This window comes from Carcharhinus amblyrhynchos, chromosome 10 (assembly GCF_965287045.1).
Source record: "Carcharhinus amblyrhynchos chromosome 10, sCarAmb.v2.hapA, whole genome shotgun sequence".
Classification (NCBI taxonomy): domain Eukaryota; kingdom Metazoa; phylum Chordata; class Chondrichthyes; order Carcharhiniformes; family Carcharhinidae; genus Carcharhinus; species Carcharhinus amblyrhynchos.
The window spans coordinates 104,221,303-104,248,679 of NC_137333.1; the positions used below are offsets into that span (position 1 = coordinate 104,221,303).

Genomic DNA, 27,377 nt, shown 5'->3' on the forward strand with positions numbered 1-27,377 from the left:
CTCTAATGATTCAATTATATCATTGTGATCTGATATGATATTTTTGATTTGATTTATTGTCACATGTATTAACATACAGTAAAAAGCAATGTTTCTTGCGTGCTATACAGATAAAGCATACCATTCATAGAGAAGGAAAGGAGAGAGTGCAGAATGTAGTGTTACAGTCATAGCTAGGGTGCAGAGAAACATCAACTTAATGCAAGGTAGGTCCATTCAACAGTCTGATGGCAGCAGGGAAGAAGCTGTTCTTGAGTCGGTTGGTACGTGACCCCAACTCCACTTTCCTGCTTTATCCCCATAACTCTTGATTCCCCTACTTTATCAATCTCAAACTTGAACATACTTAATGACCCAACCTCTACAGCCATTTGCAGTGAAGAATTCCATAGATTTACTACCTTCTGAGAGAAGTGGTTCCTCCTCATCTCTTAAATGGGCAACGCCTAACTCTGTGCTTATACCCTCAGGTCTTAGACTCTTCCACAAGGGAAATGACCTCTCAGCGTCTATCCTGTCAAGCTCCCGAAAATCCTTTATGTCACAATAAGATCACTTCCCATTCTTCTAAATTCCAACGAGTACAGGCCCAACCTACTCAACTGCTCCTCACAAGAAAATCCCTCCATCAACCTTCATTGGCCAGGGCATTGAGTTTAAAAATTGACAAGTCACGTTGCAGCTTTATAGAACATCAATTAGGCCGCACTTGGAATATAGTGTTCAATTCTGGTCACCACACTACCAGAAGGATGTGGAGGCTTTGGAGGGGGTACAGAAAAGATTTACCACAATGTCACCTGATATGGAGGGCATTAGCTATGAGGGGAGGTTGGAGGAACTTGGTTTGTTCTCACTGGAATGACGGGGGTTGAGGGGCGACCTGATCGAAGTTTACAAGATTATAGGGGCATGGATAGAGTGGATAGTCAAAAGGATTTTCCCAGGGTGAAAGAGTCAATTACTAGGGGGCATAGATTTAAGGTGCAAGAGGCAAGGTTTAAAGAAGATGGACGAGGCAAGTTTTGTTTACACAGAGGGTGGTGGATGCCTGGAACTCACTGCCAGGGGAGGTATTGGAATCAGATACAATAGTGACTTTAAAAGGGGCACCTTGACAAATACACGAACAGGATGGGAATAGAGGGATATGGTCTCCAGAAAGGTACGGGGTTTTAGTTCAGATGAGCAGCATGGTTGGTGCAGCTTTGGAAGGCCTAAGGGCCTGTTCCTGTGCTATAATTTTCTTGGTTCTTTGAACCTTCTCTGGGCTGCCTCCAATGTTAATACATCTTTCTTTAGGTAAGGGGAGCTCTTGTAGCGGAGGCTGGAAGTAATGGACATAGTTTAAGAAATAAGGGTCATTTAATACTGAGAAAAAACTGCTCCTCATCTTTGAAGGTGGTTAATCTGTGGAATTCTCTTTGCCAGAGAACAGTTGTGGCCAGGCCACTGAATACATTCAAAGTTGCGTTTGATAGATTTTAATGAATAAAGGAACTAAGGGTTAGGGGGGTCAGGCAAGAAAATGACATTAAAGTCATAATCAGACCAACTAAGATTTTGCTAAATGGGAAGCAGAATCAGGGGACTGAATGGCCCACTCTTATTTCTTGCACTCTTGGCATCTTCATCCATACTTTGATCAACTTTCCATTTTATTCCCCCTCCTATTTCCCACATATAACTTTCTCATGTCCTTAGGCCGAGATGATCTTCGGGTCTCTCATTTCACATTTCCAGCTTTTCATGCATCAGTCAAGAGCCAAAGTGTCAAAGATTAATCTTCCCAACACTTTTCCAGCAATTATCAGGAGGACCTCTGGTGGGTCACCTCTACTTCACCCTCTTCCCAATTCCAGGGGCATCAGACCAAAATCGTAGATTGTAAGATAACCACCACGGCAAAAATCAGTGAGGCCAGCAAGGATCAACCTGCGATCTTTTGGCACCCACCCTACACAGTCCGCTCACCCAGTAAATCAGCAGAATCCTTTTCTCTTAAAACGAAAATAATGCTTGGGAGCATGGAACGTTTTGATAGAGGGAACAGTGAAAGCGGAGACCACTGCACATTAAAGGACAGTGGCCAACTATTTGAAGAGTGAGATAAAGGACTATGGAGAAGATACACAACACTAGAACTTGACATGAACAGTTCCAGCACAGAACTGGCACAGACATGATAGGTCAAATGGCCCTGTCTGTGCTATAAGCTTTTATGAATCACATGAATTGTGCTCAAAGCTTTCCTGGCTATAATAATTCAGTTAAAATCTTTCTTGGGGAAGAACGAGACAGGTTTGGCAGTACGGTAAACCTCATTACATGTTCTGCTTAGCAGGACTTGCATTTTCTATCAAGTGTTGCTCATTTATTTTACCTCAATGCATAGGATGGTATTGTTGGCAGTAGTTATTTTACTGAAGTAGTAACCCAGGGGCCTGGACTAATGCTTTGGAAACAAGTTCAAATCCCAAGACATTCACTGGGAAATTTAAATTTAATTAATTATATAAACTCTGGAATTTAAAAGTTAGCAATGGTGACCATAAAATTGCTGGATTATCATTAAAAACCTAATCTGATTAAAAATCTGATTCACTTCAAGGAAGGGAATTTGCTATCCATACTCTGTCTGGCTTACAAGTAACTTCAGCAATACGGTTGACTCTTATCTGCCCCGCTGAAAAGGCCGAGCGAGACACTCAGTTGTTCTCAAGGTGTTGGTTCGCCACCAGCTTCACGAGGACAATCCAACCATGCCAGCACACCCACAACAAACTTTGGTTTGGATTTTAAAACAATCAAATCGCTGTACCTTTGCTCCTTTGGAATCCTTCTCCATCTTTTTCTGGTTCTCATCCCTATCCGGACTCAGAGGTGCTGACTCCTCTTCTCTTTTGCTTGCTTTCTTCTCCTGGCTTTCTGTCACTTTTGCCGTGGGTTTGGATATTCTCAACGACCTCCTTAAGCACCTTGCCCCATTAGGCTCTGATTCCTGTTTCTCTTCCACCTGCTCAACTTTCTGGGGAGCTTCCCCCTCCAAAGTCTTCTCCAGCATCTGTTGCCTCAAGGATGCTCTTGTTCTCCTCACAGGCACTTTTTCTGGACATTCCTCCTCCACCTTGGTGAAACTTGCCTGTTGCGTGCCAGGTGTAGCCATGTCAGACAGCTTGGTGCCAGGCCTCGCCGTGTCAGACAGCTTGGGGCTGGGCGTAGCCGCGTCAGACAGCTTGGTGCTGGGCGTTGCCGCGTCAGACAGCTTGGTGCCGGACGTTGCCGCGTCAGACAGCTTGGTGCCGGGCGTTGCCGCGTCAGACAGCTTGGTGCTGGGCGTTGCCGCGTCAGACAGCTTGGCGCCGGGCGTTGCCGTGTCAGACAGCTTGGTGCCGAGCGTTGCCGCGTCAGACAGCTCGGTGCCTTGTGCAGCCGCGTCAGACAGCTTGGTGGCAGGCGTTGCCATGTCAGGCAGCTTGGTGCCGGGTGTAGCCGTGTCAGACAGCTTCGTGCCTTGCGTAGCCGAGTCAGACAGCTTGGTGCCCGGCGTAGCCGAGTCAGACAGCTTGGTGCCCGGCGTAGCCGCGTCAGACAGCTTGGTGCCGGGCGTAGCCGCGTCAGACAGCTTGGTGCCGGGCGTAGCCGCGTCAGACAGCTTGGTGCTGGGCGTAGCCGCGTCAGACAGCTTGGTGCTGGGCGTTACCATGTCAGACAGCTTGGTGCTGGGCGTTACCACGTCAGACAGCTTCGTGCCGGGCGTTGCCACGTCAGACAGCTTGGTGACAAGTGAGCTCTTCAAAGAATCTTCTTCATCCTCACATTTTAACCTGATTTCCTCAGTTGGCTTCTCAAGTTCTTTGAAATTCTGGTCTGCAGTTTTCTCCTTTGTTGTGCAGTTCTGATTTACCTCAACTTGATTTCCACTTGTATGGTTCTCCTGATTAAGGCTCACAGACAAATCAGAGTCCTGCCTGCCTGACCTGTCAATGCTATTTTCCTCCTCTTCAGTTGGATGTGCACACTCAGGCTCCTGATTCTTCTTCTTCTGCTCAGCCTTCTCTGAAGCAGTAGCCTCCGTATGTCCCCCTTCAGTTTTGTGGTTGTTCACCTGAGGTCCAGCTGCTATCTCGCCGTTCACCAGTTGCTTCCCCTCTTCCTGCTCCTCAGGTGCCTGCTTTACTGTCTCAACTTCTGCTTTTGGTTCTTCTTTCAATGGCTCTTTGATGGGGGTCATGGATTTGCTGAGCGGCCCCTTTACTGAACTGTCATAATCTTCAGTCAGTTTAATTTCACGCTTTTTCATGGGGAGTTTTGCCTGCTTGACGGTTTTCAAGGCCCTTTCGAGCTCTTCTGAAGACTTCTCTTTGACATCATCAGCAGATTCCATCTTGATGCAAATTCCCAGTTTTTCATGATCTTCAGCTGGTAACTTATCAATATAACCTTTGGAATCACCTGAGCCTTTCAGTCTGACCACTTCTACTTTTGTAGTTGTGTTTTCCCCTTCAGTTAACTTATTAATTTTCTCCAGGTTGTTCTCTTTGGTCAGTTTAGTACCTTCGCCTTTCCCATTGCTATTTTCTAATGCGGGTTGCTCCATCTTAATGGTCTGCCCTCCCTTTGAGACATCTTCATCTTGCTCTTTCTTGACCGTCTGTACTTTTTCCTCATCTTTTGGAGAGATAGTTGTCGGTGGAGATGCTGGATTTGACTCTGTGGTCTTTTCAGGTTTTTTCTGCTTTCCTTCTATTGTCTTGTCCACTTTTATTTCCTCTGTTCAAAAGTTTTGAAAAAGATGTTTAATCAAAGTGTGAATTCGTAAAACTCTTCAGAAATTCTCAAAAATGCTACACATACTACAAATAATTTGAGGAAATGGTCAAACAGCAAGAAAGTCTTAAATAGCAATGACAGAAGGACAAGCTAATCTGGTTTATGATACTTTTGGTCGAGGAAGGGAATGCTGATGTTCACTTCAGCGTGCTCCTCTTCAAATAATGTCACAGAATGACTAACACCCATTTGAACTAGAAGAGGACTTGGCTTAACTGAAAGCCAAAACAAAACAGACCTATGAACAGTCTGCAGACAAAATTGAGAGAGTTGGATACTCAACAAAGCCTTGGAATCCTCATGCATCAGTCACTGAAAGCAAGCACACAGGTACAACAGGCAGTAAAAAGGCAAATGGCGTGTTGGCCTTCATATCGAGAGGATTTGAGTACAGGGACAGGGGTGTTTTACTGCAATTATATAGGGCATTGGTGAGGCCACACCTGGAGTATTCTGTGCAACTTTGGTGTCTTTATCTGAGGAAGGATGTCTTTGCTGTAGAGGGAGTACAGTGAAGTTTTACCAGACTGATTCCTAGAATGGCAGGTCTGTCAAATGGGGGAGAGACTAAGTTGGTTAGGATTATATTCACTGGACTTTAGAAGAGTGGGATCTCATAGAAACTTGTAAAATTCTAACAAAGTAGGTTCAGAAAGAATGTTCCCAATGGTGGGGGAGTCCAGAACTAGAGGTCATAGTTTGCGGATAAGGGATAAACCTGAGGTGAGGAGAAATTTCTTCACCCAGAGGGTGGTGAATGTGGAATTCACGACCACAGAATGTAGTTGAGGCCGAAACATTTGTCTGATTTTAAGAAGAAATTAGATATACCTCTTGGGGCTGAAGGAATCAAGGGATATGGGAAGGGGGCATCAGGATATTGAATTCGTTGATCAGCCATGATCAAGATGAATGGCGAAGCAGGTTTGAAGGACCGGATGACCTAATCCTGCTTCTAGCTTTTATGTTTCTATGTAAAAAGGAAATGAGACTTAAGACAGTGCACACCATAATTAATTGGGAGTGGGTGAGAATATGATGAGAAGTAGAGTCAAACCATCAAAAATTGGGATCAGGTGGAATGGTAAAATAAAGATGCTTAATTTTTCATTAACCTTTTTTCTCTGTGACTCTAACCTATTGGAAATGTTGTGCATGAGATGTAAGTATCAGGTTCATCAGTGCTGGCTCACCTTCCCTCCTATAGATACTGATAATGGGTATGAGCACAGACGTGAATGATCACTTGAGATAACACTTAGATACATCCTGGGGCCCTGAGTCAAGGCTTGTAGTAGAGAAAAGTTACCTTCCAAGTGTTCAAGTTCTTTCTTATTCTCTTCATCTTCAGGTGTAGGGCTAGTATGAGAGGAGCCATCTTCCTGGATAAACTTGCCTAATAATGCTGGATCTATCTGAGCTTTCAGCAGTTGCAGTGTTTCAGCCAATTCATTACGGTCCCTGGTTAAAAGAAATCACAGACACATGCCATGACCATATTGGATTCAGCATTCAGGCACTCTTAAAGAAACAGGCCCAATCTTTCTCTAGTGGTCTCTTGATTCGATCAGGAGGTTATGACACAGTCTGTTTGCTGATGATTGCACGACCGAGCTCCATCCACAGTTCTTCAGATAATGAGGCAGCATGTGCTTGCAGGCAGCAAGACCTGGATAAAACTGAGGCTTGGAGGTCAATCTCACCTTTGCTTCCTTTTAGCATTCTTTCATGGGATGCAGCCAGCTTTTGTTCCTTATCTCTAATTGCCCTTGAAGCTGAGTGTTTTGCTCAGCCATTTCAGACGGGCAGCTGAAATTCAACCACATTGCTGTGGCTCTGGAGTCAAATATAGACCAGATCAAGTAAGGATGGCAGATTTCATTCCTTAAAGAACATTAGTGAACCAGATGGGTTTTGACAACACAGACAACAGCTGTCATGGCTGCCATTACTGAGGCTAGTTTCATATTCCAGATTTATTAAATGAATTTAAATTTCATCAGCTGCCGTGTTGGGATTTGAGCCCATGTCCCCAAAGCATTACCCTCGGCCTCTGGATTACTAGTGCACCATCTGACCCTCTGGACTTTGTTGTTCCAATTCTTTCTTGGTATGACCTCAATCAAGACAAGCAATCTTGAGGCAGAGGGAACGCTACAAGGACACTCCGAAAGCCTCCCTAAATAAATGCAACATCCCCTTCAACATGTGGGAACCGCTTGTCTTAGAATGCACAAATTGGAGATGAAGCACTCGTGAAGGCGCCAATCACTTCAAGCGTCACCAGTTGGTGTGTGTAGAAGCCAAGCTTAAACTGCGGAGAGAAAGCACAGAATCCAGAGCATTCCGCCCACCCACATCATCAAACATTTCTTGCCAAACCTGTGGCAGAGCCTGCGGCTTGAGGATTGGACCATTCAGCCACCACTGAACCCATCTCCCCACAGTGGACGTAAGGCATCTTTGACCCTGAGGGACTGCCAAAGAAGAAGGCATGACCTCTATAAGCTTGAACCCATCCAGACTCGGGTGCCTGAATTCCAACTACTTCATCCAAATGAATTCATGTGAATTAGGCAGAGAGTGAGCCATTTGGCAGCTTGAGCCTGCTCCATCATTTGATAAGACCATGGCTGATTTGATAATGGCTTCTATCTACCTTACTTCCCAAAGCCGTTCGACTCCCTTGTCAGTCAAGAATCTAACTCTTAAAAATATTCAATAATCCTGTTTCCACTGCTCTCTGGGGAAAGGAATTCCACAGACTCATCACCTTCAAAAAGAAATTCTCTTCATCTACATCTCATAATGGAGAATCTTTATTTCTGTACCATATTCCTTAGTTCAAGTCCCTTCCAAAAGGGAGAACTATCCTTTTAGCAACTGTCCTGTCAATCCTTTGTAGCATCGTATGTTTCAATAAACTCACCCCTCGTTCTTCTAAACTCCAATGGAACTGCCCATCCTGCCCAAACTTTCATTGTAAAGACATAAGAACATAAGAAATAGGAGCAGGAGTAGGCCATCTAGCCCTTCGAGCCTGCCCCGCCATTCAATAAGATCACGGCTGATCTGAAGTGAATCAGTTCCACTTTCCCGCTTTCTCCCCATAACCCTTAATTCCCCTGTCTATCAAAAACCTATCTACCCATGACTTAAATATATTTAGCGAGGTAGCCTCCACCACTTCAACGGGCAGAGAATTCCAGAGATTCACCACCCTTTGAGTGAAAATGTTCCTCCTCAACTCCGATCTAAACTGCTCCCCCCTCCCCCCCCACTTATCTTGAGGCTGTGTCCTCTAGTCCTGCTATCCTTTCTAAGCGGGAAGAATCTCTCTACCGCTACCCTATCCATCCCCTTCATCTTATACATCTCTATAAAATCCCCCCTCATCCTTCTAAACTCCAACGAGTACAGACCCAGTCTATTTAGTCTCTTTTTGTAGGCCAACCCCCTCATTTCCGGTATCAGCCTAGTGAACCTCCTCTGCACTCCCTCCAAGGCCAATATATCCTTTCGCAAGTGCGGCGACCAAAACTGCACACAGTACTCCAGCTGCGGCCTCACCAGTACCCTGTACAGTTGCAGCAAGACCTCCCTACTTTTATATTCTATCCCCCTCACTATAAAAGCCAAAGACAACTCCTTCATCCCAGGCAGCAACTGGGTGAAGTTTGGAATTACTTATTTTCCCTGTAATGTCTGACCCTCAGTTTGGCCATGTCTTAACTTTAGAATTCTCTTGCTTGTTTACAAATCCCTCCATGGTGTTGCAACTCCTCATCTCTGTAACTTCTTCCAGCCAGATATTCCTCTGATACCCTTGCACTCCTTCACATTCCCATTTTAATTGCTACACAATTGCTGGTTATGTCTTCAGCTGCTTAGATGTTATGAACATTGTAACCTCACCACTTACCTCAACAAAGTTCTTCTACTTCAAGGTGCTCCTTAAAACTTATTTTTCTGACCAAACTTTTGATCATCTGCCCCAATACCTCAGTATGTAGCTCAATGTCCAAGTTTGTTTAATAACACTCCTGTGAAGTGCCTTAGGAAGATTAAAGGTGCTATATGAATAAGGTTAGAAGTGCAAATGTTCGCTGATGATTGCACAATGTTCGACACTATTTGGGTACTGAAGCAGTTCACGTTGATATGGAGCAAGATCTGGACAACATTCAGGCTTGGGCTGATAAGCGGCAAGTAATATTCATGCCACACAAATACCAGGAAATGACCATCTCTAACACAAGAAAATCTAACCACCTTCCTTGACAATTCAGCAGTATTGCCATTGCTGAATGCCCCACTATCGACATTTGGGGGTTACCATTGACCAGAAACTCAACTCAACGAGCCATTTAAATAATGTGGCTACAAATGCAGATTCTAAAAATCTAACATCTTTGTGGCTTATGGGAAAAGTTAGAGATGTGGCATTGGGTTACAGATCAGCTATGGATGGCAGAACAGATTCAGCGGTCTAAATGGCCTCTTCCTGTTCCTATACTGAATGGCAAGAAACAGAACGTCTCCCTGAACAACTTTAATCGTAAAATTTAATCACAGTGTACTCATAATAACTCATACTTTGTCTATAGGAATCTTAGAGAAATTTTTCAGCACTTCTGCAAGGCAGCAGAAGGAACAATATCTTCTCAAAGTCAACTCAAGATGGGCCAGTCTTGCCAGCAGCATTCAGATCTAGAGAATTAAATTGATTTTAAATTTCAATGCTCTGCCTGCCCTTTCTTCATCTCTTTGAACCATACATCCCAAGCAGATTTTATTTGTTCAAACTCCCAGTTTTTCTTTCTCCCTGCATTATTACCACTTCATAAAATGGAGCTATAATCCACCCATCCTCTTTTAATCCTGAAATTCCAAGAATTCCCCCAAAAATGTAAATTAACTGCCAGAAATGCAACAGAAAATTCACTCTCCCATCCTCACCATACCTCACAATGAGCCTCCATGAAGTGCCATCTTGATCATCTTGTTCTTCTGTGTACAATCGCACATTGAACTCTTGGTCCAATTGGTACCAGTACATTAGACCATCTTTATCACGCCCAATTGGATGGATGCGCATAGCATCTGGCTCCTCTTCATTCAGCACATTCTTGAATTTCAAATTGTCATCAAATTGGCATTCACAAAGATACTGAAAGAGAAAGGACACTGTTACTACTGTATCTCCATAATCAAACAGTCCCAAGTCTGTGGAGTATTCACCAATCCAGACACCAATAGTGATGATAAAACTCACCCCAGTGGCTGTAAAGAGCAGGAAAGGAGGGGGGCTTGGTTAAAAACGATGTGTGCGTAAAGAACCGATACTGGACAGGATGCAATAGAACCTTCCTGCCTGTCAATACCCACTTAAGCTGACACACAATTTGAATCTTTACAATGGGGTGTGGGAAGATTGATGGCACCCACTGAATCATCCAATTCTAGCAAGGCACTTTTTTTAAAGTATCTATTCTTGGGGTTTGTGTGTTACTGGCAAGGTTGAAATATATTGCCTATCCCTTGCTGCCACAGCAGAATGGTTTGATAGACCACTTGAGGGGCAATAGGTCCAGAGTCACACACAAGCCAGAGCCATTAAAGACAGCAGGTGGCCATCCCTAAAAGGATACATCAGTGAAACGGTTGGCTTTCTACAACAATCTTGTGGCTTCATGATCATTTTTATTTATAGCATTTGGTCTCTAACTCTTGTTAAAACAAGAAGGAACAAAAGTGAAATGTGTAAAGGTTGCTCTATGGAAACCCCCTCTCTCTGACGGCTCACTTAGTGAACTGTGCGGAACAGAAAACTATTTGTTTCAAATACCCAATCTATGCCAGGGTGGTTAATCTCAGCCATGGCAGCGGCTACAGGTGGGATTTCCCTTTGCGTCCAGAACAAAGGAAAATCAAATCATACATTGTTTCTGATCTAGTAAGCCCCAGCTGGCAAGGATGGGTCATGTCAGGAAAGGACAGACTAGGGTTAAGCTGTTGGGCACCTCTCCCCTATGGTTGCATGATGGATGTTTGCGCATGAAATAGGCACCTTGAACAAATCAGTCAGCGCACATGCAAGTCTACTGCAGTGAAAGAGCCAAAAATTCAATCAAGAAAGGAGAAAACTGGCAAAAGGCAAGGAATAGATAGCCTTAATCTACATGTATGGCTCAACTGGTAACACCACTGCCTCACACAGAATTGAGAAGCACAAGGTTCCATCCCAATCTCTGTTGCATTCACCCAAAATCAGCAGTTGAGACAACATTACTTCCCTGGACTGATAGGACAGGCAGAAGGAGATTCAATTCAATTTCCTGTGCAATTAAGCATATTCCCCATTCTTGTCAGTTTATGGTACTCAGAATTTTTTTTCTCTTACATGGGATGCAAGTGCCACTTGCTGGGCATTTATTGCCCATCCCTAATTTCCCTTGTGCTGGCTTCTTGAGTCACAGACATCCTCTGGTGTGGCACACCTACAATACTGTTAGTTTCAGGTAGTTTACCCAGCAACGGTGAAGGAACAGCGGCATACTTCCAAGTCAGAATGTTGTGTGGCTTGAAGGGGAACCTGTGGGTGCTGGTAGTGGTACCCACCCTGCAGCTGCTGCCCTTGTCCTTCCAGGAGGCAGATGTCATGGGTTCAGAAAGTACTGCTGAAGGAAGTTTAGCAATTTGCTGCAGTGCATCTTGCTTATGGTACATACTGCTGGCATTGAATCAGTCATGGAGGGATTGAATGCTTAAGGTGGTGGATTAATTTCTTATTAAGTAGACTGTTTGATGCTGGATGATATCAAGTGCCTTGAATGTTCACGGAGGTACACTCATCCAGGGAAATATCCCATTACACTCCTGCTGCCAGAGAAATGGGACGTGCTCAACATATTCCAGATTCTCTCCACCAACATAAACGGGAGATGAAATATTTGGTTGACTGGATGCGGGTTGATAGACAAGTTGTGTTTTGTCAATACTCTAGGTCAAGCCAAGTTTTTTTGGCATGAAAGATACAGAATGGCTTGCAAATCTGGTGGAGTGGGCAACAACATCAGTGTCATCAGCAAACTGTAGATCACGTACGTTTAAGGTGGTCTGTTCAGTTTGGCACATTGGTTGAAAATTTATTTATTAGTCACAAGTAGGCTTACATCAACATGGCAATGAAGTTACTGTGAAAATCCCCTAGTCCCCACACACCAGCATCTGTTCGGGTAACTGACGGAGAATTTAGCATATCCAATCTACCTAGCTTGCACATCTTTGGACTGTGGGAGGAAACGGGAGCACATGGAGGAAACCCACACAGACACGGGGAGAACGAGTAAACTCCACACAGACAGTGACCCAAGCCAGGAATTGAACCCAGGTCCCTGGTGCTGCGAGGCAGAAGTGCTAACCACTGTGCAGCCCTAAGGAGTTTCCATGTAGACGGTATTTAATGTTGATACCAGAAGCCAGCTATTCTTTGAAGAAGTGAACAGCCACAGCCAGGTAGACTGTAAATATTACGGGGACTGTCATAACCTTGCTTGATCCCGATTCACATTCTGAAGATGTCTGTTTCAGATCTCCCACTCAAGACAATTACAGTCAAATCATGAAGCCAAATGCAGGATTGTGAAGAAGTTTCTTGGTGATCCAAATCTCTACAGCACAATATACAAAGCCTAGTGATTTACTGAGTCAAATGTTTTTGTCAACTTGAATGAAGAGCTCCCAGTATTGGCCTCAACATTTTTCTTGGATTTGTCTGGCAACAAAGAGCAATGTGAAAGGTTCCTCGGTTTAAAGCCACATTGTCCTCAGCCATAGGAAGTAGGCAATTCATGAGAATGCAAGTCAGGATTTTTTTTTACCTGATAAGGATGTGGAAAATACCTCACTAGCTTCCACAGTATGATTTATCTCCCTTCTTGAAGACAGTTACAATTGTCGCAATCAAATTGGATAGTGGGGGGTTTCTTTTCCCACTCTCCCAAGACCATTCATAGATAGAACATAGAACATTACAGTGCAGTACAGGCCCTTCAGCCCTCAATGTTGTGCTGACCAGTGGAACCAATCTAATGACCCTCTAAACCATTCCAATGCTATCCATATGCCTATCCACTGACCATTTGAACGCCCTTAAAGTTGGCGAGTCCACAACTGCTGCAGGCAGGGCATTCCATGCCCTTACTACCCTCTGAGTAAAGAACCTACCTCTGACATCCGTCCTATAATTACCACCCCTCAATTTAAAGCTATGTCCCCTCGTGTTAGCCATCACCATCTGAGGAAAAAGGCTCTCACTGTCCACCCTATCGAACCCTCTGATCACCTTGTATGCCTCAATTAGGTCACCTCGTAACCTTCTTCTCTCTAATGAAAATAACCTCAAGTCCCTCAGCCTTTCCTCATAAGACCTTCCCACCAAACCAAGCAACATCCTGGTAAACCTTCTCTGCACCCTTTCTAATGCTTCCACATCTTTCTTATAATGCGGCGACCAGAACTGTACGCAATACTCCAAGTGCGGCCGCACCAGAGTTTTTTTCACAGTTGCAACATGATCTCACGGCTCCGAAATTCAATCCCTCTACCAATAAAAGCTAACACACCATACGCCTCCTTAACAACCTTATCAACCTGGGTGCCAACTTTCAGGGATCTATGCACATGTGCACCGAGATCTCACTACCAAGAGTCCTTCTATTAGCCCTACATTCTGTACTCCTGTTACTCTTACCAAAGTGAATCATCTCACACTTTTCCGCATTAAACTCCATTTGCCACCTCTCAGCCCAGCTCTGCAGCTTATCTATGTCCCTCTGCAAACTGTAACATCCATCCTCACTGTCTACAACTCCTCTGACTGTGGTGTCATCAGAAAATTTACTAACCCATCCTTCTACACCCTCATCTAAGTCATTTATAAAAATGACAAACAGCAGTGGCCCCAAAGCAGATCCCTAGTAACTGAACTCCAGGTTGAATATTTCCCATCAACCACCACGCTCTGTCTTCTATCAGCTAGCCAATTCCTGATCCAAACTGCTAAATCACCTTCAATCCCATGCATCTGCAGTAGCCTACCATGGGGAACCTTATCAAACACTTTGCTAAAATCCATATACACCATGTCAACTGCCTTACCCTTATCTACCTCTTTGGTCACCTTTTCAAAGAACTCAACCTACCCTTCACAAAACCGTGTTGACTATCCCTAATCAATTTATTTCTCTCTAGATGATTATAAATCCCATCTCTTATAAGTCTTTCCAAAACTTTACCCACAACAGAAGTAAGGCTCACCGGTCTATAATTCCCAGGATGGTCTCTACTCCCCTTCTTGAACAAGGGAACAACATTTGCTATCCTCCAGTCTCCCGGCAGTATACCTATAGCCAATGACAACATGAAGATCAAAGCCAAAGGCTCTACAATTTCCTCCCTAGCCTCCCAGAGAATCCTAGGATAAATCCCATCCAGCCCAGGGGACTTATCTATTTTCATACTCTCAAGAATTGCTAACACCTCCTCCTTATGTACCTCAATGCCATCTAGTCTAAAAGCCTGTATCTCAGGATTCTCCTCCACTACATTGACTTTTTCCTGTGTGAATACTGACAAAAAATATTCATTTAGTGCCTCTCCTATCTCTTCAGGCTCCACGCACAACTTCCCATTACTGTCCCTGACTGGCCCTAATCTTGCCCTAACCAATCTTTTATTCTTGACATACCTATAGAAAGCTTTAGGGTTCTCCTTGATCCTTCCTGTCCAAGTCTTCTCATGTCCTCTTCTAGCTCTTCTTAACTCTCTCTCTTTAGCTCCTTCCTGGCTAATTTGTAACTCGCCAGTACCCTCACTGAGCCTTCACGTCTCATCTTTACATAAGCCTCCTTCTTCCTCTTCACCAGAGATTCAACTTCCTTAGTACACCACGGTTCCCTCACTCGACCACTTCCTCCCTGCCTGACAGGTACATACTTATCAAGGACTCGCAGTTGCTGCTCCTTGAACAAGCTCCACATTTCAGTTGTTCCCAGCCCTTGCAGTTTCCTACTCCAACCTATGTATCCTAAATCTCGCCTAATTGCCTCATAATTACCTTTCCCCCAGCTATAACTTCTGCCCTTCGGTATATACCTATTCCTTTCCATCACTAAGGTAAACATAACTGAATTGTGGTCACTATCACCAAAGTGCTCACCTACCTCCAAGTCTAACACCTGGTCTGGTTCATTACCCAGTACCAAATCCAATGTAGCCTCACCTCTTATTGGCCTATCTACATACTGTGTCAAGAAACCTTCCTGCACACATTGGACAAAAACTGACCCCTCTAACGTGCTTGAACTATAGCTTTTCCAATCAATATTTGTAAAGTTAAAGCCCCCCGTAACAACTACCCTGTTGCTTGATGGAAAAGGCTTAAGTGATAGGAATGCTGTTGAATGACAAAGGGGAATGATTAGATTCTTTCAATTGGAGATGGTCATTTGGTGTCGCGAATGCCACTTGCCATTATCTACCCAAGCTAGAATGTTGTCCAGGCTTTGCTGATGTGAACATGGACTGCTTCAGTACTTGAAGGTTCATAAATGGTGCTGAACACTGTGCAATAACTAGTCAACATCCTGACTTCTGACCTTCTGATGAAGGAGGATCACTGATGAGGCAGCTGTAGATAAGAACATAAGAACATAAGAAATAGGAGCAGGAGTAGGCCATCTGGCCCTTCGAGCCTGCCCCGCCATTCAATAAGATCATGGCTGATCTGTCGTGGCTCAGTTCCACTTTCCCGCCCTCTCCCCATAACCCTTAATCCCCTCTCTTATCAAAAACCCATCAACCCGCTTCTTAAAAATATTTAGCGAGGCAGCCTCCACCACTTCAACGGGCAGAGAATTCCAGAGATTCACCACCCTTTGAGTGAAGAAGTTCCTCCTCAACTCCGTTCTGAACCGCCCCCCCTTTATCTTGAGGCTGTGCCCCCTAGTCCTACTGTCTTTTTTGAGCGGGAAGAGTCTTTCCACCTCTATCCTATCCATCCCATTCATCATCTTATACGTCTCAATGAGATCTCCCCTCATTCTTCTAAACTCTAACGAGTACAAGCCTAGTTTATTCAGCCTCTCCTCATAGCTCAACCCCCTCAACTCCGGTATCAGCCTAGTAAACCTCCTCTGCACTCCCTCCAAGGCCAAAATATCCTTGCGCAGGTGCGGCGCCCAAAACTGCACACAGTACTCCAGCTGCGGCCTCACCAATGCCCTATACAGCTGCAGCAAGACCTCCCAACTTTTATATTCAATCCCCCTCGCTATGAAGGCCAGCAATGGTAGGAAGGACTATTACTTACGTGGCGAAAAACTGCAGCAGGCGACGGTGCAGAGGGACCTCGGGGTCCTTGTGCATGAGTCGCAAAAACCCAGCTTGCAGGTGCAGCAGGTGGTCAGGAAGGCGAATGGGATGCTGGCCTTCATAGCGAGGGGGATTGAATATAAAAGTAGGGAGGTCTTGCTGCAGCTGTATAGGGCATTGGTGAGGCCGCAGCTGGAGTACTGTGTGCAGTTTTGGGCGCCGCACCTGCGCAAGGATATTTTGGCCTTGGAGGGAGTGCAGAGGAGGTTTACTAGGCTGATACCGGAGTTGAGGGGGTTGAGCTATGAGGAGAGGCTGAATAAACTAGGCTTGTACTCGTTAGAGTTTAGAAGAATGAGGGGAGATCTCATTGAGACGTATAAGATGATGAATGGGATGGATAGGATAGAGGTGGAGAGACTCTTCCCGCTCAAAAAAGACAGTAGGACTAGGGGGCACAGCCTCAAGATAAAGGGGGGGCGGTTCAGAACGGAGTTGAGGAGGAACTTCTTCACTCAAAGGGTGGTGAATCTCTGGAATTCTCTGCCCGTTGAAGTGGTGGAGGCTGCCTCGCTAAATATTTTTAAGAAGCGGGTTGATGGGTTTTTGATAAGAGAGGGGATTAAGGGTTATGGGGAGAGGGCGGGAAAGTGGAACTGAGCCACGACAGATCAGCCACGACAGATCAGCCATGATCTTATTGAATGGCGGGGCAGGCTCGAAGGGCCAGATGGCCTACTCCTGCTCCTATTTCTTATGTTCTTATCCCATTCGCCTTCCTGACCACCTGCTGCACCTGCAGGCTGGGTTTTTGCGACTCATGCACAAGGACCCCGAGGTCCCTCTGCACCGTCGCCTGCTGCAGTTTTTCGCCATGTAAGTAATAGTCCTTCCTACCATTCTTCCTACCAAAGTGGACCACCTCACACTTGCCAACATTAAATTCCATTTGCCATTTCCTGGCCCATTCGCCCAGCCTATCTAGATCCTTCTGCAGACTCTCCACACCCTCCGCACAATTTGCCTTTCCCCCAATCTTGGTGTTTCAGCTTAGAACACTACTCTACAACGATGCCTTAGGATTGAGGCATTTGGCCTCCAGCAACTGCAACCATGTTCCTTTGTGCTAGGTGTGACTCCAACCAATGGAGAGCCTGCCTCTACTCTCATCAACTTCAATTTTTCTGGAGCAGCTGATGCCACACTCAGTTAAATGCTGCCTTGATGTTAAAGGCAATCACATCTGAAATTCAGCTCTTTGACCCAAGACTGTAGCGAGGTGAGGAGCTGAATTATGCTGGCAGAACATAAGAACATAAGAAATAGGAGCAGGAGTAGGCCAACTAGCCCTTCGAGCCTGCCCCGCCATTCAATAAGATCATGGCTGATCTGTCGTGGCTCAGTTCCACATTCCCGCCCTCTCCCCATAACTCTTAATCCCCTCTCTCATCAAAAACCCATCAACCCGCGTCTTAAAAATATTTAGCGAGGTAGCCTCCACCACTTCAACGGGCAGAGAATTCCAGAGATTGACCACCCTTTGAGTGAAGAAGTTCCTCCTCAACTCCGTTCTAAACCGCCCCCCCTTTATCTTGAGGCTATGCCCCCTAGTCCTACTATCCTTTCTGAGCGGGAAGAGTCTCTCCACCTCTATCCTATCCATCCCATTCATCATCTTATATGTCTCAATGAGATCTCCCCTCATTCTTCTAAACTCTAACGAGTACAAGCCTAGTTTATTCAGCCTCTCCTCATAGTTCAACCCCCTCAACTCCGGCATCAGCCTAGTAAACCTCCTCTGCACTCCTTCCAAGGCTAAAATATCCTTGCGTAAGTACGGCGCCCAAAACTGCACACAGTACTCCAGCTGTGGCCTCACCAATGCCCTATACAGCCGCAGCAAGACCTCCCTACTTTTATATTCAATCCCCCTCGCGATGAAGGCCAGCAGCCCATTCGCCTTCCTGACCACCTGCTGCACCTGCAAGCTGGGTTTTTGTGACTCATGCACAAGGACCCCGAGGTCCCTCTGCACCGTCGCATGCTGCAGTTTTTCTCCACATAAGTAATAATCCTTCCTACCATTATTCCTACCAAAGTGGACCACCTCGCACTTGCCAACATTAAATTCCATTTGCCATTTCCTGGCCCATTCGCCCAGCCTATCTAGATCCTTCTGCAGACTCTCCACACCCTCCACACAATTTGCCTTTCCACCAATTTTGGTGTCATCAGCAAATTTCGACACCCTACACTCAGTTCCCTCCTCCAGATCATCTATATAAATGGTAAATAGCTGAGGCCCCAGCACCGACCCCTGGGGCACTCCAGTCACCATCCGCCAATCCAAATAGCACCCATTGGCCCCCACTCTCTGCCTCCTATTTGACAACCAGTCCTCTATCCACGCTAACACCCTACCCCCAACTCCATGCCCCCTGACCTTCTGTAATAACCTCTTGTGAGGTACCTTGTCAAACGCCTTCTGAAAATCCAGAAAGACCACATCCACCGGCTCTCCTCTATCCACCGCCCTAGACACATCCTCATAGAACTCCAGTAAATTTGTCAGACACGACTTCCCTTTAAGGAAACCGTGCTGCGTCTGCTCTATCAAGCAGTTCCCCTCAAGATGCCTCGCTATTTCCTCCTTGATGACGGATTCTAACATTTTACCTACAAAAGACGTTAAACTAACAGGCCTATAATTTCCCCGCCTTTTGCCTGGCACCCTTCTTAAACAACGGCGTAACATTAGCCGTTTTCCAATCTTCCGGCACTTCCCCGGAATCCAGCGACATCTGGAAAATAACCACCAAGGCATCCACTATCACCTCCGCCATTTCTTTCAGGACCCTCGGATGCATTCCATCCGGTCCTGGGGACTTGTCCACAATCAGCCCCTCCAGTCTGTCGAGCACCACCTCTCTAGTAACAGTAATATCATCGAGACCCTCCAGTCCTACCACCTTTCCATCTCTAACATCCGGCAAATTATTCACGTCCTCCTCCGTGAAGACCGAAACAAAAAAGTTATTCAAGACCTCCGCCATATCCCCATCCCCTACCACTAAGTCCCCCTTCTCATCCTCTAAGGGACCAACGTTCACCCTAGCCAGCCTCTTCCTTTTTATATATTTATAAAAACTCTTGCTATCCTTTTTTATATTAAGCGCTAGCCCAGCTTCATAGTTGGCAAACTGAGCATCAGGTGAGCAGGTTATTGCTGAGTAAGTGCTGCGTAATAGTGCTGTCGATGGTACCTTCCATCAGTTTACTGAGGATTGACCGATGGAAAGGTAATTGGCTGGATGGAATTTGTCCTGCCTTTTGTCGACAGGACAAACATAGGCAATTTTCCACATTGTTAGGTAGATCCCAAAATTGCAGCTGTACTGGAACAGCTTGATGGGGGTAGAAACTCATGATCACTACCATCTAGAAGGGCAGGAGATACACTGAAATACCAGAACCTAGAATTCCCCTCCTTGTCACTCATTATCCTCACTTGGAACTATATCCCCACTCCTTCATTGGCGCTCGGTCAAATTTCTGTAACTCCCCCTCAAACAGCACGGTGGGTGTACCTATACCACAGTTCAAGAAGGCAATTCAACACTGCCTTCTCAAGGGCAATTAAATCAAAGAACAATACAGCACAGGAAGAGGCCCTTCAGCACGCCAAGCCTGCGCCAATCATGATGCCTGCCTAAACTAAAACTATAAACACCTTATGGAGCCCACATCCTTCCATTCCAATCATATTCATACTTGTTTAGTTGCCCCTTAAATGCTGCTATGGTACCTGCTCCCACCATCTCCCCTTAGGAATGGACAATGAATACTGCATTAGCCAACAAAGCTCACATCCCTCAAGTGAATTTTTTTTTAGAAAACTAGTTTTCCAGTTTTGGAGCACATAGCTTCAGTGCTACTGCTGGGTTATTGTCAAAGTACAGTAAACAGTTACATCCTGTGCCTTCAGTTACTTCTAGATATTGACCTCAGGAGATCTATTATCCACTTCAGCACTTCTGGCTGACGACGGATGCAAATACTTCAGCCTTGTATTCTGCTCTGATATTATCCATGGAATTGGGGTGGGGGGGGTGGGGTGTGTGTGTGTGTGTGTGTGTGTGTGTGTGTGTGTGTGTGTGTGTGTGTGTGTGTGTGTGTGTGTGTGTGAGAGAGAGAGAGAGAGAGAGATATATAGTTGTGGAGCCTCTTCTGTTCTGTTGCAACTGCCTCACCTGCGCTTTTCACTAAGCCAGGATACAAGCTCCAGCTTGATGGCAATAGTAGAGTGGAGAAGTGCCAAGTCAAAGTCACAGTTTACACTTGAATATAATTCTGCTGCTGCATATGGCCCAGTGCCTCATGACTTCCCAGCTTTGAGTTGCTGGATCTGCTCTAAACCTATCCCATGCAGCACAGCAATAGCCCCAAACAATACAATGGACGATAGCCGCAATGTAAAGATGCAGTCTCACACGTGGAGCCTGTGCAGTGGTCATTCTAGTCAATACTGTCACTTGACAGAGGCATTCGCAATAAGTGAGTTACAGAGAAAGGTTGAATAGGTTAGGACTTTATTCCCTGGAGCTTAGAAGAATGGGGGGAGATTTGATAGAGGTGTATAAGATTATGATGGGTATAGATAGAGTGAATGCAAGCAGGCTTTTTCCACTGAAGCTAGGGGAGAAAAAAACTACAGGACATGGGTTAAGGGTGAAGGGGGAGAAGTTTAAAAGGAATATTTGGTTGGGGGGGGTCTTCACACAGACTGTGATGGGAGCGTGGAATGAGCTGCCAGATGAAGTGGTAAACGCGGGCTCACTTTCAACATTTATGAAAAACTGGGACAGGTACATGGATGAGACAGGTGTGGAGGGATATAGTCCAGGTGCAAGTCAGCAGGACTAGGCAGAAAAATAGTTCCGCACAGCCAAGAAGTGCCAAAAGGCCTGTTTCTGTGATGTAGCGTTTTATGGTTCTATCGTTCTAAGTAGAATGGCGAGGGTGAAATCAAGTAGATTTTTCCCTCTTGTTGGTTCTCACACACTGAAGGCACTGTCTGGCATATATGTCGTTCAGGGCTTGACTGGCTCAGTCCATGCACTCCCATTGGGGGACATCAATGCCCATCAAGCCAATGGGAGTACATCCTTAGCCCTTGCTACCTTCCAGTGCTTCTTCCAAGTAGTGCTCAACATGGAAGAGCACTGATTCATTAGCTCGGGGCAGGGGGGCAGTAGGTGGCAATCAGCAGGAGGTTTGCTTGCCCATATTTGGCCTGATCCTATGATATTTCATGGGGTTCAGCATCATGAATGATAACTCGCAAGGCTACTCCTTCTTCAACGTATATCACTGTGCTGCCATGTCTATTGAGTGTATCCTGCTGGTTGGACAGGACATAGCCAGGAATTGTTATGGTGAAGTTAGGTTCATGTTTAATTAAATACAGCTGAAGTAGTAATTAAGGAAGCTAGCTTGAACTGTTACTTGCCGCTCAGTTAGTTCCTTTGTTCAGAATGAATAAATTCAGACAGTTTCAGTGCAACGACACTGGTGAAAGAGTTTGGTGAGCTGAAGATCAGTGAGGAGTGAAATGAGGTACTTTTGCTTTTTCTAACTTTTTCCCTCTTTAGGAATTGGTTCTATTTTATGGAGGCCATGCTGTAGAGATGCTGGTGTTGGACTGGGGTGGACAAGATGAGGTCACATGACACTAGGTTATAGTCCAACAAGTTTATTTGAAATCACAAGGTCCTTCGTCAGGTGAAGTGATTTCACCGCAAGCTCATGATTTCAAATAAACCTATTGGACTATAACCTGGTGTCGTGTGACCTCTCATCCTGCTCTATTTTAGGAGAAGCAGCAAGCTGTTTGGTGAATATTCAGTAAATTGTTGCAATCTATTCTATTTCTAAGATTTAAAATAACAGTAATTTGAAGTAAGATTAATACATTTATAAACGAAAATAAATTAGTAGCAGGACAGGTGATGTGTCATTCCTGCAACTTCTGGATACCAGTGGACAAGGCAACAGAGAAAGGTACTAATGTGGGAAATAATGAACAGAACGTGACAGGTAGGGACAGAGTGTACAAATTTAAAACAGTAAATCAGCAGGTAGGACTAGATGCTACAAAAATAATAAAAAGGCCTAAACTGAAGGCGCTATTTTGGCGTTTATTGGTAGGGGGATTGAATTTAGGAGTCGCAGCGTCATGTTGCAACTGTACACAACTCTGGTGCGGCCGCACTTGGGAGTACTGTGTGCAGTTCTGGTCCCCACATTACAGGAAGGACGTGGAGGCTTTGGAGAGGGTGCAGAGGAGGTTTACCAGGATGTTGCCTGGTATGGAGGGGAGGTCCTATGAGGAGAGACTGAGGGATTTGGGGTTGTTTTCACTGGAAAGAAGGTGGCTAAGAGGGGATCTTATTGAAACATATAAGATGATTAGAGGTTTAGATAGGGTGGACAGTGATAGCCTTTTTCCTCGGATGGAGAAAGCTAGCACGAGGGGGCATGGCTTTAAATTAAGGGGGGGGTAGTTATAGGACGGATGTCAGGGGTAGGTTCTTTACCCAGAGGGTGGTGAGGGATTGGAATGCCCTGCCTGCTGCAGTTGTAAATGCGCCTAGTTTGGGGGCGTTTAAGAGATCCGTGGATAGGTTTATGGACGAAAAGGGATTGGTTTAGGTTAGTGGGTCATTGTTTTTTAACTGGTCGGCGCAACATCGTGGGCCGAAGGGCCTGTTCTGCGCTGTAATGTTCTATGTTCTATTTGAAACAATAGAGATGCATTGATAACACAAGTAGAAATAAGTACAAACTGGAGCATAGGAGGTTTAGGGGTGATCTTATAGAGGTTTACAAGATAATGAGGGGCATAGATCAGCAAGATAGTCAACACTTTTTCCCAAAGGTAGAGGACATAGGTTTAAAATAAGAGGGGAGGAATAAAAAAAAGGTCCAGAGGAACAATTGTTGCCACACAGAGGATGGTAAGTGTCAGAAATGAGCTGCCAGAGATAGTAGTTGAGGCGGGTACAATTTTGTCTGTTAAAAAACAAACAGTTACATGGATAAGATGGGTATAGAAGGTATAGGCCAAATGCGGGCAATTGGGACTAGCTTAGTGGCATGGACAAGTTGGACCAAAAGGCCTGTTTCCTTGCCATAAACTTCTATGACTATGGTAGCCATTACAGGATGTGGGTATGCCGGCGTTGGACTGGCGTAAACACAGTAAAAAGTCTGACAACACCAGGTTTTAGTCCAACCTATTTATTTGATAATATTCTCACAAGCTTTCGAGGGGTTACCCTCTTCGTCAGGTGAATGGAGAGTTCTGAGGCCAGAACTCTCCATTCACCTGACGAAGTGGGTAACCCCTCGAAAGCTTGTGAGAATATTATCAAATAAATAGGTTGGACTAAAACCTGGTGTTGTCAGACTTTTTACAGCCATTACAGGAACATGGCTAGAATGAAAGAGATTGGGACCTCAATATTGAAGGGTTTGTGACATTTAGGAAAAGGTGGAGGGCGCCTCTTAATTAATGATGGTATTAACACGTTGGAGGAGGATGATCCAAGCTCAGGATACTCTGGACATAGAAGAGGTTTGGGTCGAGGTGAGAAATGATAAAAGCAAGTCACTTATGGGAGAGGTATACAGGCCTCCTAATTGTAACTACACAGTTTGATAGCGTATAAAGGAAGAGATAATGGGAGCATATCAAAAAGGTATAACAATAACCATGGGGGACTTAAATCTACAAACAGACTAGAAAATCTAAGATGGGCAATGGAAGCATTAATGAGGAGCTCATTGAATGTTTTTGGGATAGTTTCTTAGAACAGCACGTTCTGAGCCAACCAGACAGCAGGCTATACTAGACCCAGTATTGTGCAACATGATAGAATTAATTGATAACATCAAAATGAAGGCACTCCCAGGTAGCAGCAATCATAACATGATTGAATTTTACTTTCAGTTTGAGAAAGAGTGTAAAAACTAGTACTTTAAATGTAAATAAGGGAAAGTATGCCAGCAAGAAAACAGAGCTAGCTAAAGTGAATTGCCAAATTAAGTTGAGAGATAGGTCAACAGAGATCCAGTGACAGACGGTTAGGGACATTTCGAAATACACAGATCAGGTAGAAAATTCCAGGGGGTGGTGGGGGGAGCTGTCATCCGTAGTCAACTAAAAAAGTTAACGATGGTGTCAAACTTGAAGAAAAAGCATGTAATTTCACAAAGAAAAGTTTATTTATTAATCACAAGTAGGTTTACATTAACACTGCAACGAAGTTATTGTGAAAATCCCCTAGTTGCCACACTCCGGCACCTGTTCGGGTAAGAGGGAGAATTTAGCAAGGCCAATGCAGCTAACAAGCATGTATTTCGGACTATGGGAGGAAACCTATGCAGACACAGGGAGAACATGCAGACTTCACACAGTGACCCAAGCTGAGAATCAAACCCAGGTGCCTGGCGCTGTGAGGCAGCAGTGCTGACCACTGTGCCACCGTGCTGCCCATATGAGTGTAGTCAGAAGACTGGATAGAATATAAAAACACAGCAAAGAATGACAAATGATTAATGAGGAAGGAAAAGGTAGAGTACAAGAAATATAAAGATGATATCTGCGGAACTGATAATGGTAAGTGGGGAGATGACGGATTTATTGAATAGGTATTTTGCATCTGTCTTCATTATAAAGGATAGAAGTAACATCTCAGAAAAAGCTGTAAATCAAGAAAAGGAAGGATCTTGATACAATCACCAGGGCAGTGGGATTGAGCAAATTTTTGGGGTTGCAGGCTGACAAATCCCCTGGTCTGGACATATTTCACACTTGGGTCTTGAAGGGTGAAGTACGAAGAGGGAGATAACTGATGCATTCGTCTTACTTTTTCAAAGTTCCCTACAATCAAGGAATTGATTGTTAGATTGGAAAATAGCAAATGTAACTTCTTTATTCAAAAACAGAGGGAGACAGGGAGCAGGATATAACAAGTAGTGTGCCACAGGGATCAGTGCTGGGGATTCAACATTATATAAAATCTATAAATGACTTGGATGAAAGGACCAAAGACATGATTGCAAAATTTGCTAATGACACAAATACAAGAAAATAATTGGGAAGAGGACATAAATGACTACAATGGGGCATAGCAAAGATCAGATAAATGGAGCATAATGTAGGAAGATATGAGTTTGTCCATTTCTTTTTATTCACTGACTAGATGTGATGTCACTAGCTAGGCCAGCATTTATTGCCTGTTACTAATTGCCTTAAGAAAATAGTGAGCTGTCTTCTTGAACCTCTGCAGTCCATGTGGTGCAGGTACACCCACAATGCTTTTAAGAAGGGAGTTAGAGGATTTTGACTCAGTGACATTGAAGGAACAGCGATATATGTCCAAGCCAGGGTAGTGAGTGACTTGGAAGGGAATGTCCAGTTGGAAGTGTTGCCATGTATCTGCTGACCTTGTCCTTCCTGATGGTAGCAGTCGTGGGTTTGGAGAGTATTGTCAAATGAGCTTTGGGAGGTTCCTGGAGATGGAATAATTTTGGAGCTGCAATGGTCAAAGCAAGTGGCAAGTATTCCATCACACTCCTGACTTCTGCCTTGTAGACGGTCATGTGGCTTTAGAGTCAGGAGGTGAGTTGCTTGCCACAGGATTCCTGGCCTCTGATCTGCTCTTGTAGCCATGGTATTGATCTGGCTAGTCCAGTTCAGTTTCTGGTCAAGGGTAACCCCCAGAATGTTGATAGTGGGTGATTCCATGATGGTAATTGTTATGTATTTGTATTAATTTTTAGAAGGTTACTAAAGCTCTGTTGTACTAATATATTCATGTCACTTAGGTAGGGAAACAGGCAAAGAAGAACCAGCCACGTAGGTGAATGCACACCTGTAGATAAAGCTCTATTGTTTTAACTCTATCCCGAGTACAGTAAATCTCTAATATACAAAAGTAATGTCATTGATTGTTAAGAGGCAACGGTTTGAATCCTCTCTTGTTGGAGATGTCATTATCTGGCACTCGAAGCACGAATGTTACTTGCCACCTATCAGCCCAAGCCTGGATATTATTCAGGTCTTACTGCATTTGGAAATGGACTGCTGCAGTATCTAGGGAGTCATGAAAAATACCGAAAATTCACAGTGTGAACATCCATACTTCTGAACTTATGATGGAAGGAAAGTCATAAATGAAGCGGCTAAAAATTTTGGGTCTGCAGTGATGTCCTGGAATTGAGATGATTGACCTTCAACCACCACAATAATCTTCCTTTGTGCCAGGGATGCTTCCAACCAGTCAAGGGGATTCCTGCTCTTCCAGTTCCCACTGTCTCCAGTTTTGTGAGGACTCCTTAATGCCATACTCGGTCAAATACTGCCTTTACGTTAAGGGCAGTCACGCTTGCCTCATCTCTGGAGTTTAGCTCTTTTGTCTATGTTTGGACCAAGGCTGAAATGAGGTCAGGAACTGAGTGACTCTGACGAAACACAAATTAAGCATTCATGAGCGGGTTATTGCTAAGGGAGTGCAACTTGATAGAACTGCCGATGATTTTTCCATCATTTTACTGATGATCAAGGCAGAAAAAATTTTAAAAAGCACATTATCTAAATGGAGAGGGATTGAAGACTCTGAGGTTCAGAAGGGTCTGGGTTTCCTAGTGCATGAATCACAAAAGACCAGTGTGCAGATGCAGCAAGTACTGCAGCAGATCAAGTAGGCAGCTCACCACCACCTTCTCAAGGGCAATTAGGGATGGGCAAGCGATTACAAAAGTAGTTATGCCTCAGTTGCACATGGCACTGAGAGGCCATGTTTGGAGCACCAAATATCTTTAAGATGTAAATGCTTCAGAAGTAGTTCAGAGAAGGTTTACTAGACTAGTATCAAGATTGGGCAGGTTATCTAGTGAGAAAAGGTTGGACAGGTTGGGTTTATATCCAGTAGAGTTCAATGTACAAGAGGGAACTTGATTGAAACCTTTAAGATCCTGTGGGATTTTGAGAGACTGGATGTGGAGAGGAAGTTTCCTCCTGTGGGGGAATCCAGAACTAGGGGGTCACTGTTCAGAAGTAAAATTAAGATAGAGATGAGGAGAATTTTCTTCCTTCCGAAAGT

At 44.7% G+C, this 27,377-nt stretch overlaps 1 protein-coding gene across 2 annotated transcripts in view; it reads right to left on the minus strand.

Annotated features, from left to right (window-relative positions):
* The window catches only part of rsf1a (remodeling and spacing factor 1a), a 99,095-nt gene that overhangs the window by 25,606 nt on the left and 46,112 nt on the right, over positions 1–27,377 (minus strand). For both annotated transcript variants that reach the window (XM_080197705.1, XM_080197706.1), the window contains exons 4-6: positions 9,798–10,003; positions 6,143–6,294; positions 2,822–4,773 (exon numbers count right to left, since the gene is read on the minus strand). In XM_080197705.1, coding sequence (XP_080053831.1) covers positions 2,822–4,773; positions 6,143–6,294; positions 9,798–10,003 — 2,310 coding nt within the window. The remainder of the gene's footprint in view (positions 1–2,821; positions 4,774–6,142; positions 6,295–9,797; positions 10,004–27,377) is intronic.